The 14,497-nt window shown below is 41.3% G+C and overlaps 1 protein-coding gene across 1 annotated transcript; it reads left to right on the top strand.

The window, feature by feature from the left end:
• Positions 1-6,295: 6,295 nt before the first annotated feature.
• C1QA (complement C1q A chain) lies at positions 6,296-13,279 on the top strand. The gene is made up of 3 exons (XM_063437047.1): positions 6,296-6,381; positions 11,542-11,708; positions 12,220-13,279. The coding sequence occupies exons 2-3, from the start codon at positions 11,555-11,557 to the stop codon at positions 12,804-12,806; spliced, it is 741 nt and encodes a 246-aa protein (XP_063293117.1). The 5' UTR covers positions 6,296-6,381; positions 11,542-11,554; the 3' UTR covers positions 12,807-13,279.
• Positions 13,280-14,497: the final 1,218 nt, after the last annotated feature.

Below are 14,497 nucleotides of genomic sequence, written 5' to 3'. Positions count from 1 at the left end.
AGGTGTACTCAGCACTTTACAGGTTACATTACAGTAGAGGGAGGTACAGTAAGTGCAGTAGGTATACAGTGTATGTATATTTTATTTATATAGCGCTAACAGGTGTACTCAGCACTTTACAGGTTACATTACAGTAGGGGGAGGTACAGTAAGTGCAGTAGGTATACAGTGTATGTATATTTTATTTATATAGGGCTAACGGGTGTACTCGGCACTTTACAGGTTACATTACAGTAGGGGGAGGTACAGTAAGTGCAGTAGGTATACAGTGTATGTATATTTTATTTATATAGTGCTAACAGGTGTACTCAGCACTTTACAGGTTACATTACAGTAGGGGGAGGTACAGTAAGTGCAGTAGGTATACAGTGTATGTATATTTTATTTATATAGCGCTAACAGGTGTACTCAGCACTTTACAGGTTACATTACAGTAGGGGGAGGTACAGTAAGAGCAGTAGGTATACAGTGTATGTATATTTTATTTATATAATGCTAACAGGTGTACTCAGCACTTTACAGGTTACATTACAGTAGGGGGAGGTACAGTAAGTGCAGTAGGTATACAGTGTATGTATATTATATTTATATAGCGCTAACAGGTGTACTCAGCACTTTACAGGTTACATTACAGTAGGGGGAGGTACAGTAAGTGCAGTAGGTATACAGTGTATGTATATTTTATTTATATAATGCTAACAGGTGTACTCAGCACTTTACAGGTTACATTACAGTAGGGGGAGGTACAGTAAGTGCAGTAGGTATACAGTGTATGTATATTTTATTTATATAATGCTAACAGGTGTACTCAGCACTTTACAGGTTACATTACAGTAGGGGGAGGTACAGTAAGTGCAGTAGGTATACAGTGTATGTATATTATATTTATATAGCGCTAACAGGTGTACTCAGCACTTTACAGGTTACATTGCAGTAGAGGGAGGTACAGTAAGTGCAGTAGGTATACAGTGTATGTATATTTTATTTATATAGTGCTAACAGGTGTACTCAGCACTTTACAGGTTACATTACAGTAGGGGGAGGTACAGTAAGTGCAGTAGGTATACAGTGTATGTATATTTTATTTATATAGCACTAACAGGTGTACTCAGCACTTTACAGGTTACATTACAGTAGAGGGAGGTACAGTAAGTGCAGTAGGTATACAGTGTATGTATATTTTATTTATATAGTGCTAACAGGTGTACTCAGCACTTTACAGGTTACATTACAGTAGGGGGAGGTACAGTAAGTGCAGTAGGTATACAGTGTATGTATATTTTATTTATATAGCGCTAACAGGTGTTCTCAGCACTTTACAGGTTACATTACAGTAGAGGGAGGTATAGTAAGTGCAGTAGGTATACAGTGTATGTATATTTTATTTATATAGCACTAACAGGTGTACTCAGCACTTTACAGGTTACATTACAGTAGAGGGAGGTACAGTAAGTGCAGTAGGTATACAGGGTATGTATATTTTATTTATATAATGCTAACAGGTGTACTCAGCACTTTACAGGTTACATTACAGTAGAGGGAGGTACAGTAAGTGCAGTAGGTATACAGTGTATGTATATTTTATTTATATAGCGCTAACAGGTGTACTCAGCACTTTACAGGTTACATTACAGTAGAGGGAGGTACAGTACCTGCAGTAGGTATACAGTGTGTGTATATTATATTTATATAGGGCTAACGGGTGTACTCAGCACTTTACAGGTTACATTACAGTAGAGGGAGGTATAGTAAGTGCAGTAGGTATACAGTGTATGTATATTTTATTTATATAGCACTAACAGGTGTACTCAGCACTTTACAGGTTACATTACAGTAGAGGGAGGTACAGTAAGTGCAGTAGGTATACAGTGTATGTATATTTTATTTATATAGAGCTAATGGGTGTACTCGGCACTTTACAGGTTACATAACAGTAGAGGGAGGTACAGTAAGTGCAGTCAGTAGGTATACAGTGTATGTATATTTTATTTATATAGCGCTAACAGGTGTACTCAGCACGTTACAGGTTACATTACAGTAGAGGGAGGTACAGTAAGTGCAGTAGGTATACAGTGTGTGTATATTATATTTATATAGCGCTAACAGGTGTACTCAGCACTTTACAGGTTACATTACAGTAGAGGGAGGTACAGTAAGTGCAGTCAGTAGGTATACAGTGTATGTATATTTTATTTATATAGCGCTAACAGGTGTACTCAGCACGTTACAGGTTACATTACAGTAGAGGGAGGTACAGTAAGTGCAGTAGGTATACAGTGTGTGTATATTATATTTATATAGCGCTAACAGGTGTACTCAGCACGTTACAGGTTACATTACAGTAGAGGGAGGTACAGTAAGTGCAGTAGGTATACAGTGTATGTATATTATATTTATATAGTGCTAACAGGTGTACTCAGCACTTTACAGGTTACATTACAGTAGAGGGAGGTACAGTAAGTGCAGTAGGTATACAGTGTATGTATATTTTATTTATATAGGGCTAACAGGTGTACTCAGCACTTTACAGGTTACATTACAGTAGAGGGAGGTACAGTAAGTGCAGTAGGTATGCAGTGTATGTATATTTTATTTATATAGCGCTAACAGGTGTACTCAGCACTTTACAGGTTACATTACAGTAGAGGGAGGTACAGTAAGTGCAGTAGGTATGCAGTGTATGTATATTTTCTTTATATAGCAGGTGTACTCAGCACTTTACAGGTTACATTACAGTAGAGGGAGGTACAGTAAGTGCAGTAGGTATACAGTGTATGTATATTTTATTTATATAGGGCTAACAGGTGTACTCAGCACTTTACAGGTTACATTACAGTAGAGGGAGGTACAGTAAGTGCAGTAGGTATACAGTGTATGTATATTTTATTTATATAGCGCTAACAGGTGTACTCAGCACTTTACAGGTTACATTACAGTAGAAGGAGGTACAGTAAGTGCAATAGGTATACAGTGTATGTATATTATATTTATATAGCGCTAACAGGTGTACTCAGCACTTTGCAGGTTACATTACAGTAGAGGGAGGTACAGTAAGTGCAGTAGGTATACAGTGTATGTATATTTTATTTATATAGCACTAACAGGTGTACTCAGCACTTTACAGGTTACATTACAGTAGAGGGAGGTATAGTAAGTGCAGTAGGTATACAGGGTATGTATATTTTATTTATATAATGCTAACAGGTGTACTCAGCACTTTACAGGTTACATTACTGTAGGGGGAGGTACAGTAAGTGCTGAGTTGAGTAGTGTATATGTGTATTGTCAGTTTACTTGTTATGGTTATTGAAGTTTCGTTTCATTCCTTGCCCTGGTATTTTCTAATAATTGAATTATTGCAAGAATTCCTGAAAATTGCCGACTCTGCATTTTATTCACATACTTCTCCTTTTTCCCTAAACTTCCTTTTTATAAAGCTGCAGATTTCCTCTCGGTTTTGATGATAAAGCGATTCTAATTTGGAATTACTTGTAATATTGTTACATAATTCTTGGGTAATAGTTATTTACCGCTCATCTTGATAGATTTTTGGAAATTCCCCAATGTTGTTTGTGTTATAAACATAAGACATACGACATAAAACATTTTCAAACCCACTTTTAAAGGAACACTCCATGCACCATACCCACTACAGAACACTGTAGTGGTTATGGTGCCAAGAATGCCCAGGCTCCCCAATTTGCAAGGAGTCAAGACATTTTAGAATTGTTTGACTTCTTACCTGGGGACAGTCATGGCTGCTCACCGCCTCCTCTACAGCTCTCCTGGTCTGAGCCCAGCGGTGCAGAGCTAGGCATTGGCTGAAAATGTCACCTGATCATTCTCAGCCAATGAGCTACGCCCTGCAGTGATGGACTTAGCGCATGTGCAGTGGTTGCTATGGGTGGAGAGTATAAGGACTATGTGCCTGTGGGTGGTCTGTACTGCTCTCCTTTATCAATCAATTTCTTGGCGTAGGATCTATATCGAAGAATTGATTGACAGGTGACAGAATTTTTTTTTTAAGTACAATCTATACATGTACTAGCAAAACAGCTAGCACAATGTATAGCAGACATTTGCTGCTTATAAAAAACAGGAGACAGGTGCCCTTTAGAGGGACACTGAGGGCACAGTAATTGCTTCAACTTTTTGAAGTGGTTATAGTGTCTGGAGTTCCATGGCGCTGTCCTTCCATTCAGTTTGAAGCTGTTTCTAATGTTTGTTTGTTTTTTTGTTTTAATTCTTTATTTTTGTAGTGCATAAGATGGTAACATACAGGCACATGGTACCCCAAAGGCAATCCACATGCGTATTGCAAGATAAGAGTACATTGCATAGGAAACATTAGGGTGTAGTAGTACGGTGCACTATTTTTTATATATATATGGTCATGTTTAGATCATGCTGAGTATTGTATAGATTGAGATTCTTATGAGACATCAAGAAATTATACAGGAATATAGCTTTGCACTTGAATTGTATGGTTACATGCAGGTTATATGCTTAGGTTTTAGTTAAGTACATGCTTAGGTACCAGCGATTTAATTTCACCCTTTACGCCCCTTAGCCACCCATGGATGCAGTAGGCAGGCCCAATGAATACACTGTTAACCCCTAGCCACTGATAGCTATGCATGGAGACATATAATACAGTAAGGCAGGTAGCATTTCAGTATTTTACACTAGGGAGGGTAAGGACTATTCTGTTCAAGCTTAGAAGGACTCTTTGCGTCCGGAATGTCCTGCTTTCTATGGATTCAGTGCGTTCTCCCTGTTGCCTGATAGACTGCTCGCGGTGCGGCTGCTGTGGGCTGGCTAGCCGGTGCTGTATGGGGTGCTGTGCGACGTCCGAATTTCTGGGCTTGGACCTCGGAGTTTCCAAGGGGTGATGTGGTGCAGAGTGAGGGCTGGTATGCTCTGCTGGACTGCTGGTTGCAGGCTTGGTGCGTTGCACCTTTTTTTCCCGCCGCTGGTTGTTGATCTCTCCCCTTACCAGAGCTGAGAGCCTGAGAGGAGTTCCACAAGGTTAGTGTCCCAGTAGGGTGCCATATTGCAGGTTCACGGCTGGAGTCCATGTGTGGCTGATCCCGCAGTGCTATTGAGCCACGTTGGATGCGGCAGTTGTGGGTTAGGTCTCCCGCCGAGATCTTGAAGTTTAGTGTGTGTCCTCTGCCATTTTGAGATCTGGCAGTACAGCAAGACCTCAGTCCTAATCGTGGCGGTCTGGGTGTCAGGGTTTCTGGGTGAGGACCGGGATCACCCCCCCGGTCCAGGGAGGGGGGAACGGAGCCGGTTCCTCGAGGGCCTAGGCCCCCGGCTGGGTACTGTTCGGCGGGATAGCGGGGCGTCGGCCGTCCGCACCGCCCACCGCTGGATTTCCCTCCCAGGGGACTAAAACTCGGCAAGTTAGCCTCTCCCTGGGTCCAGGGCACCATGCCCGTCGAGGGCCGCCGTTGCCGGTCGGAATATTTGGCCCAAACAGCAGGTTAATCTTGGCAAGGCTCAGGTTTTGCTGGAGCTGGTCCGTCTTGCGACCGTCCAGCTCGGCGGTCCGGCCCCGCCCCCTGTTTCTAATGTTTTAATGCTTCAGGTGCCTCATCCCAGGGCCCTATTTAGCCTTGTACTGCAGAGAACTCGAGATGGAATTTTTCCCCCCAAGTAAGTAGCTCATGAAGCAGACACTATGCTGTTCGAGTAGGACATGCCAAAGATGGGGTACATTGACGTTGTTGTAGGCTTATGCAATGTATGATCATATAGTGTAACTAAACCCCCATTATTTTTTGCCTGGATTAGGTGTTTTAAAAAAACCTAACTAAATCTGTCAGCACTGAAGTTGCTGTTTAGAGGATAATGGAGTGCGCTGGATTTTCTGTTTTTATTGTATAAATTGGCTCCCAGCAGCACCCTATTAATGCATGTTCAGGTGAGTGCAGCCAGCCCCCTGTTTTCTTAAATGATGTAACACTGAATGGAGGGACAGCACCAGGGGACTTCAGGTACTATAACCACTTCAATTAGACGAGATGCTTATAGTTCCTACAGAATCCTACTATGATTTCAGTTCAGCTAGATTGGCCTAAAAATTAAAATTAATTTAGAATTCTTAATTTAGCAAATAATCCAATTGATGAGAATTTTTAAGAATAACTGCTAGCATACAGAGCTTTCAATGAAACCACAGAAAACCTGTAAAAGTGGCCACGTTTATTATTATTATTACTGTGATAATTCACTGCTGAAAACTGTCCGAAAAAGGGGAAATGGACAGGGAAGTGAAACTCGAGGATAAGATCAGCGTACAGCCAAGAACACAATCTCCGGAGCTTGATCAGTCCTCTCGGAGAAACCGGGCGCACTGCGTGGAAATCCTCCAAGGTAGGTTCTCTGGTGATACCAAATATACTCTGGGGGCAACTCACTAAATTGAAATTTGTAACAAACAGGAAACTGAATTTATTAAATATTGGACAAAGGATTTATGTTGGAAATGTAGGGCAACTGGGGGGAAAAAAATGTCTAATTCAGTTTCCTGGGCCTACATTTTACATTTCACCAGAATTCCCTGTTTAGTGAATAAGACCCTACTGTCTAGCGGAATCTGCAAACGGTCAGCCATTTTGAAAGCAGAGAAGATGATTTCGCTTATGGCCTACAGGTTTATTTGCCAAACTGTGAACTACAGTCAATCAGCAACTATATTTCATCAATTTAACTTACAATTTCATTCCAGCTCCAGCTATTTTACCAAATCAGCCATCAATGCACTACAATTCACTGTTTAGTAAATACGCCCTTGTTATTACCATATCGATGACAATCCATAGCATCAAGCTTCAGTTTCTAACTGAACAAAGACAGATGGAAAATTGTTTTTTGGAAGGCGTTCTGCTCTGAAATCCTCCTGCATTTTGGGGAGGATGAGATACATATTTGCCCTTTTTGAATGAGATTTGTTTTGGGCTTCGACTCCCAATTATAGGTACAAGTATTTACAGCTAATAAATGCTAGAGGCTGGGCGATATCAACGCCATATAATTTTGTTAGAGAGTTTATTAATATTTGGGGACATTTATTGAAGTGATTCTAACAGAAAAGTGGCACTCTTCAAGTGGAGCAACTTGATGCTATTGGTTTCCATGGTAACTGCTCCAAACGTCCACTTTACATAATGGCAGCTCGGAAGGCAAGCAGTGGTATTTGCAGGCGTGTATATATTATGGTTGATAATAACTAATTCCAAAGAACCCCTACTAAAAGAGGAAAAATGGAAATGTGCAAGTCCCTAAAAAAAAATGATAAGGAACGTTTATTCAAAATTTGACAATTTTTTTATTGAAATCAGAAGAAAAAAAATTGTTTGTCCAATTTTGAATAAACGTTCCTTATAAAAAATGTTTTAGGGACTTGCTCATTTCCATTGCTCTTCTTTTAGCAGGGGTTCTTTGGAATTAGTTCTTATTATCCAATGCTCTATGGGTTATGCCCTTGCAAGCTCCCCAACACGACCTATTGATCTTCTATATCAGGGGTTCCCAACCCAGTCCTCCCAGTTGAAAGAATCATGGGAGTTGTAGTTCAGCAACATAGGGGGGGGGGGGGGGCGCAGGTTGGACAGGCCTGGTCTAAAGTGTGTTTTTTTATTTTATTTTTTTAAACAGATTAGACACAACTGGGTAATCCCTAAATCCTGGACTGGTAGGGGCAGGGCTCGAGTCCTGCAGGAACGCATGGGAACGGCGTTCCTGCACTTTTTCCAAAGCAGGAACGCCGTTCCCAGTCCTGCAGGACCTGCCCTGCTAACTGCACACAGGGGCCATCACACGCGGCGTTCTTCTCCAGCTCTCTCAGCGTCAACTCTCGCGAGACCCGCAGCTGTAAGAGCGTTGCCACGGGTTACCATGGCAACGCTCCGCACAGGCGAGTCTCGCGACAGTTGAAGCTGAGAGAGCTGGAGAAGAACGCCGCGTGTGATGGCCCCTGTGTGCAGCGGCTGCTACCCTCCACCGGACCACCAGGCGATCTCCCCCCTCCCTGACAAGGTAAGAAGCAGGGAGGGGGGAATAAAGTAAAAAAAAACATAAACACATAAAAGTTAAAAAGCAAATGCATCCCCCCCATCATCCAGCACACACACACACACATAATCCAGCACACACACACACATAATCCAGCACACACACATAATCCAGTACACACACACATAATCCAGCACACACACACACATAATCCAGCACACACACACACATAATCCAGCACACACACACACACACATAATCCAGCACACACACACACATAATCCAGCACACACACACACATAATCCAGCACACACACACATAATCCAGCACACACACACACATAATCCAGTACACACACACATAATCCAGTACACACACACATAATCCAGCACACACACACATAATCCAGTACACACACACACATAATCCAGTACACACACACACATAATCCAGCACACACACACATAATCCAGCACACACACACACATAATCCAGCACACACACACACACATAATCCAGCACACACATAATCCAGCACACACACACACACACACACACACACACATAATCCAGTACACACACACACACATAATCCAGTACACACACACACATAATCCAGTACACACACACACACACACATAATCCAGTACACACACACACATAATCCAGTACACACACACACACATAATCCAGTACACACACACACACATAATCCAGTACACACACACATAATCCAGCACACACACACACACACACACATAATCCAGCACACACACACACGCATAATCCAGCACACACACATAATCCAGTACACACACACACACACACACATAATCCAGCACACACACACACATAATCCAGTACACACACACACACACATAATTCAGTACACACACATAATCCAGTACACACACACACATAATCCAGTACACACACATAATCCAGTACACGCACACATAATCCAGTACACACACACACATAATCCAGCACACACACATAATCCAGCACACACACATAATCCAGCACACACACACATAATCCAGTACACACACATAATCCAGCACACACACACATAATCCAGCACACACACACATAATCCAGCACACACACATAATCCAGCACACACACACACATAATCCAGTACACACACATAATCCAGCACACACACACATAATCCAGCACACACACATAATCCAGCACACACACACATAATCCAGCACACACACACATAATCCAGTACACACACACACGTAATCCAGTACACACACACATCATCCAGCACACACACACACAATCCAGTACACACACACACACACATCATCCAGTACACACACACATAATCCAGCACACACACACACACACATCATCCAGCACACACACACATCATCCAGCGCACACACACACATAATCCAGCGCACACACACACATAATCCAGCACACACACACATAATCCAGCACACACACACATAATACAGCACACACACATAATCCAGCACACACACATAATCCAGCACACACACACATCATCCAACACACACACATCATCCAACACACACACATAATCCAGCACACACACACACACATAATCCAGCACACACACACATAATCCAGCACACACACACATCATCCAGCACACACACACATCATCCAGCACCCCCCCCCCACACACACACATAATCCAGCACACACACACTGCATTCATTATACACAATCTGCACTTACTACAAACACACTACATTCATTATACACACTCTGCACTCATTACAAACACACTAAATTCACTGTACACACTGCACTCACTACACACACTACATTCACTATACACACTCTGCATTCATTATACACACTCTGCATTCACTACACACACACTACATACACTGCATTCATTATACACACTGCATTCATTATACACACTCCGCACTCACTACAAACACACTACATTCACTATACACACTCTGCATTCATTATATAGACTCTGCATTCATTATACACACTCTGCACTCACTACACACTACATTCACTATACACACTCTGCATTCACTACAAACACACTACATACACTGCATTCATTATACACACTCTGCACTCACTACAAACACACTACATTCATTATACACACTCTGCACTCACTACAAACACACTACATTCATTATACACACTCTGCACTCACTACAAACACACTACATTCACTATACACACTTTGCACTCACTACACACTATATTCATTATACACACTGCACTCACTACACACACACTACATTCATTATACACATTCTGCACTCACTACAAACACACTACATTTATTATACACACTGCACTCACTACAAACACTTCATTATACACACTCTGCTCTCACCACAAACACACTACATTTATTATACACAATCCGCACTCACTACAAACACACTGCATTCATTATACACACTCTACACTTACTACAAACACACTACATTCATTATACACACTCTACACTTACTACAAACACACTACATTCATTATACACACACTGCACTCACAGCAAACACACTACATTCATTATACACACTCTGCATTCACTACAAACACACTAAATTTATTATACACACTGCACTCACTACAAACACACTACATTCATTATACACACTGCACTCACTACAAACACACTACATTCATTATCCATACTCTGCATTCACTACAAACACACTACATTCATTATACACACCCTGCACTGCACTATATGCATAGGAGTGTAATTTTTTTTTAAGGGGGGGGAGGCGGAATCTTGGGTGAGTTCCCACACTTTTTTCCCCAGGACTTGACCCCTGGGTAGGGGGGTACTTGAAGACTGGGTTGGAAACCTCTGCTCTATAGGGATCATATCATTATTGCTATATCTTATCGTGGGTACGACCAGGGTTATAGGAGAATTGTCAGCAATTCAATGAAAATTTACAAAAAAAAACAGAATTTGGTAAATTCTCCAAGTCAGCTATGATTCCAGTTCCACTATATTGGTCTGAAATGTGAAATTCACGACAATTCTCATTTTAGTAAATAAGTGTGTAAGTCTCCATATAGCATACAGCACAGCAGCCTTATCTTCTCTTCATTCACAATACCCTGAGCTGGTTAACACTGTTTGAAAAAGAAGAGAACACAATGTGGTCCATTTTTTGAGGTTTTACTAGAGGACACCTGAGGCTAAGTGCTACATTTGCAGTAATTAATGGAAACACCCCATTGGTTTCCATGGTAAATGCATGAAATGTAGCACTTTGTCCTGGAATCTCACCATTATGGCAATGAAGGAATCATGTATCTGAGCCAGTGTGTTGTGTTTTCTTTATTGTGTTGTGTGTGTGCAATGTAGTATGTTTTGTGTGTTCTCTGTTGTGTGCTCTGTTTTGTGTTGTGTGGTTTGTTTTGTTTTCTGTTTAATGTAGCATGTTGTGTGTGTTGTGTTCTGTTCTGTTTTCTGTATTGTGTTTTGTGTTCTGAGTTTCTGTTGTCACATTAAGCTAATTCTGTCATTCTCTCAGTTTTTTGGTAGACATGCCTCGACATATTGTCCTGCTCTCTGTGCTGCTGCTGTTCGTCTTTGACTCGATTCATTCACAGACCAGTGTGTGCCCAGCAGTAAATGGCAAGAATGGCATTCCGGGTCGCGCAGGAAGACCTGGACAGAAAGGAGACAGAGGGGATCCCGGTATGCTCGAGGGGGAGGTTTACAAAATGAATGTTCCTAATATTGATTTAATTATTAATGATACATTGTCACTGGGTACATTTAGATAGAAGTTCATTACACCATCTCAGCTATAAACCAATTCGCACTAGCATTGTAATCTCTGTACTAACTACATACATCTAGGAACCGTTGTATGTAGCACACAGGTGAAAAAGGGATATAAAAAAAAAAAATTACAGAAGCTCTCTTAGAAAATGGCAGACCCACCAGGAAATGTCCTCAACATTCAGGGCCACTCAGGTATGGTCCTAGCACCAGAGGTCAAGAACTCGGTTTAAGGGCTCACAAGTAAAGTCACAGACACAGTTTTTCAGAGGGGACTTAAATGATAGGGGTGCTAAACTATGAAGTGTTAGGGATAGTTTAGAGGGGTTGACCATAGGGGGGCTTGACAACAAAAGTCAGTACTGAGACCACGGGAAGTATGAAGAGGATAATAGATATTAATATTTGTTGTCTCTTTTCCCAGGTGCGATGATCAGAGGATACGACTTCACTGCAACAAAGGGTGATCCTGGAGACCCAGGTGTGACTGGTGAACCTGGCCGTGAAGGTAGTGTTGGTCCAAGAGGGTCTCCAGGAGCTCCAGGAAATCAAGGTCCTAAGGGGCCCAAAGGAGCAGTAGCCAACATGGCAATTCAAAAACGCCCAGCATTCTCAGCAGAAGACCCCAAAGTGGATAAAAATGGCAAGACAGTGGTCTTTAGTAAGATCATAACCAACCAAGAAAATATGTACAACAAAGACACAGGCAAATTCACATGTACTGAACCAGGGTACTATTATTTTACATTCCAGGTGGTGGGCAATGGGGATCTCTGTCTGTATATTAACACCAACATCCCTGATAAAGACAACCCCCTCCTTAGTTTTTGTGACGTCAATTCAAAGAAATTTCACCAGGTGAATTCTGGGGGGACGGTTCTTTTTCTAAATAAAGGTAATCAGGTGTGGATTGAAACAAATGAAAAAAGTAAAAATATTGCAACAGGCGAGGACATCAGCAGCGTATTCAGTGGATTTCTCATCTTTCCTCTTAAAGATGGAGCCTCGTAGAGAAAGGAAACATTCAGTCTCACATTATAGCAAGGTGGACACAGGCCGTAAAGAGATTATCTGATTTATCTCACTGAAAGTTCAGCAAATTATTGAGTTTGGTTATATTGCTCTTATTTCTAAAAAAATAAATACATTTTAAAATCATATTAATCCTTTAGTGTTTTGGAAGGGGGGCTAACAAACCAAACCAGTCATGCTAAGGTTAAATTGACTTTCTCCTCTGCAGTACCAAAAAAATAAAAATTTAACCTTGGCGTAAAGATACTTACTTTATACTTATTTTTTATATCAGATATTTTGCTTGGCATTATATAGATAAGCATTCTTATGGTGTACTTTAACGCTATTTGGGGGGGGAAAGATTTGCATTTGTTGATTTTGTTGCATAATTTTTGTCAATAAAAAGCAAATTTGCCTCTTGTTTAACAAATCTGAATATATTTTGCAATAAATTGAAATCTAAGCCTTCAGTTTGTTGATTTGTGTTTTTTTTTTTTTAAATATCTTCATAGTGCATGATTAATTTAAATAAATCTAGATTTTATGTGTGACGTTTCGAACTGAAGATGTTGATGAATATGTTGTAGACTGCAAACGCAGACACGTTTTTGTTTCTTTACACTGTGCGCATTTAGGTTACAATAACCATTATTTCCATAAAATTAACTCTATATGATCTAGTCTATGGCTACCCTTGCACTCAGCATTGGGAGAGCATTTGTAATGGGAAGCGTCAAAGTCCCCTCCCATCCTCCTGCGCTTCCACCATTTATGATAAGGCAGTATCTTGTTTTATATTTATGTTTAAATCCCACCCCTAGTGCACTCCCTGCTCTTTCCATCCCTCCCCACCCCGGATCAGAGAAACATCTGATTGGACCTCGGAGCGATGCAGCGTGATTATAAACAGTGTGTGGGAACGAGCAAGGAGAGCTTCAACCCCCGGTATTCAATTTAAGTTTAATCTTTTTAAATATTTTTTTTATGCAAAAAGGGGGGTGGGCAAGGATACTAGTGCCCAATATAATAAAGTTAAAAACACAAATCGTAAAAAAGAATATAGCAACATTTTTAAAAATGTTGATCATGCTAGACCTTGTAGTAGCCTGCTGTGTGTGATTAAAGGACCACTATAGGCACCCAGACCACTTCAGCTTAATGAAGTGGTCTGGGTGCCAGGTCCAGCTAGGATTAACCCTTTTTTCTGTAAACATAGCAGTTTCAGAGAAACTGCTATGTTTACCTATGGGTTAATCCAGCCTATAGTGGCTATCTCATTGACAGCCGCTAGAGACGCTTCCGCGCTTCTCACTGTGATTTTCACAGTGAGAAGACGCCAGCGTCCATAGGAAAGCATTGATAATGCTTTCCTATAAGACTGGCTGAATGCGCGCGCAGCTCTTGCCACGCATGCGCATTCAGCCGGTGACGGAAGAAGAGGGAGGAGAGGAGGAGGAGAGCTCCCCGCCCGGCGCTGGAGAAAGAGGTAAGTTTAACCCTCAGGGCACTATAGTGCCAGGAAAACGAGTAAGTTTTCCTGGCCCTATAGTGGACCTTTAAAGTTCAATTAACAGAGCAGGAGAAAAAAAATTCTAGTAAACATCTGATTGAAAATTAAACCATTTTTTTCATGCAGGCTGTGTCAGCCAGGGGAGGTGTGGCTAGGGCTGCATAAACAGAAACAAAAG

This window comes from Pelobates fuscus, chromosome 11 (genome assembly GCF_036172605.1).
Source record: "Pelobates fuscus isolate aPelFus1 chromosome 11, aPelFus1.pri, whole genome shotgun sequence".
In the NCBI taxonomy this organism is placed as follows: domain Eukaryota; kingdom Metazoa; phylum Chordata; class Amphibia; order Anura; family Pelobatidae; genus Pelobates; species Pelobates fuscus.
Note: the sequence above shows the minus strand (reverse complement) of the source record. Positions and strands in the feature narration are given on the sequence as shown.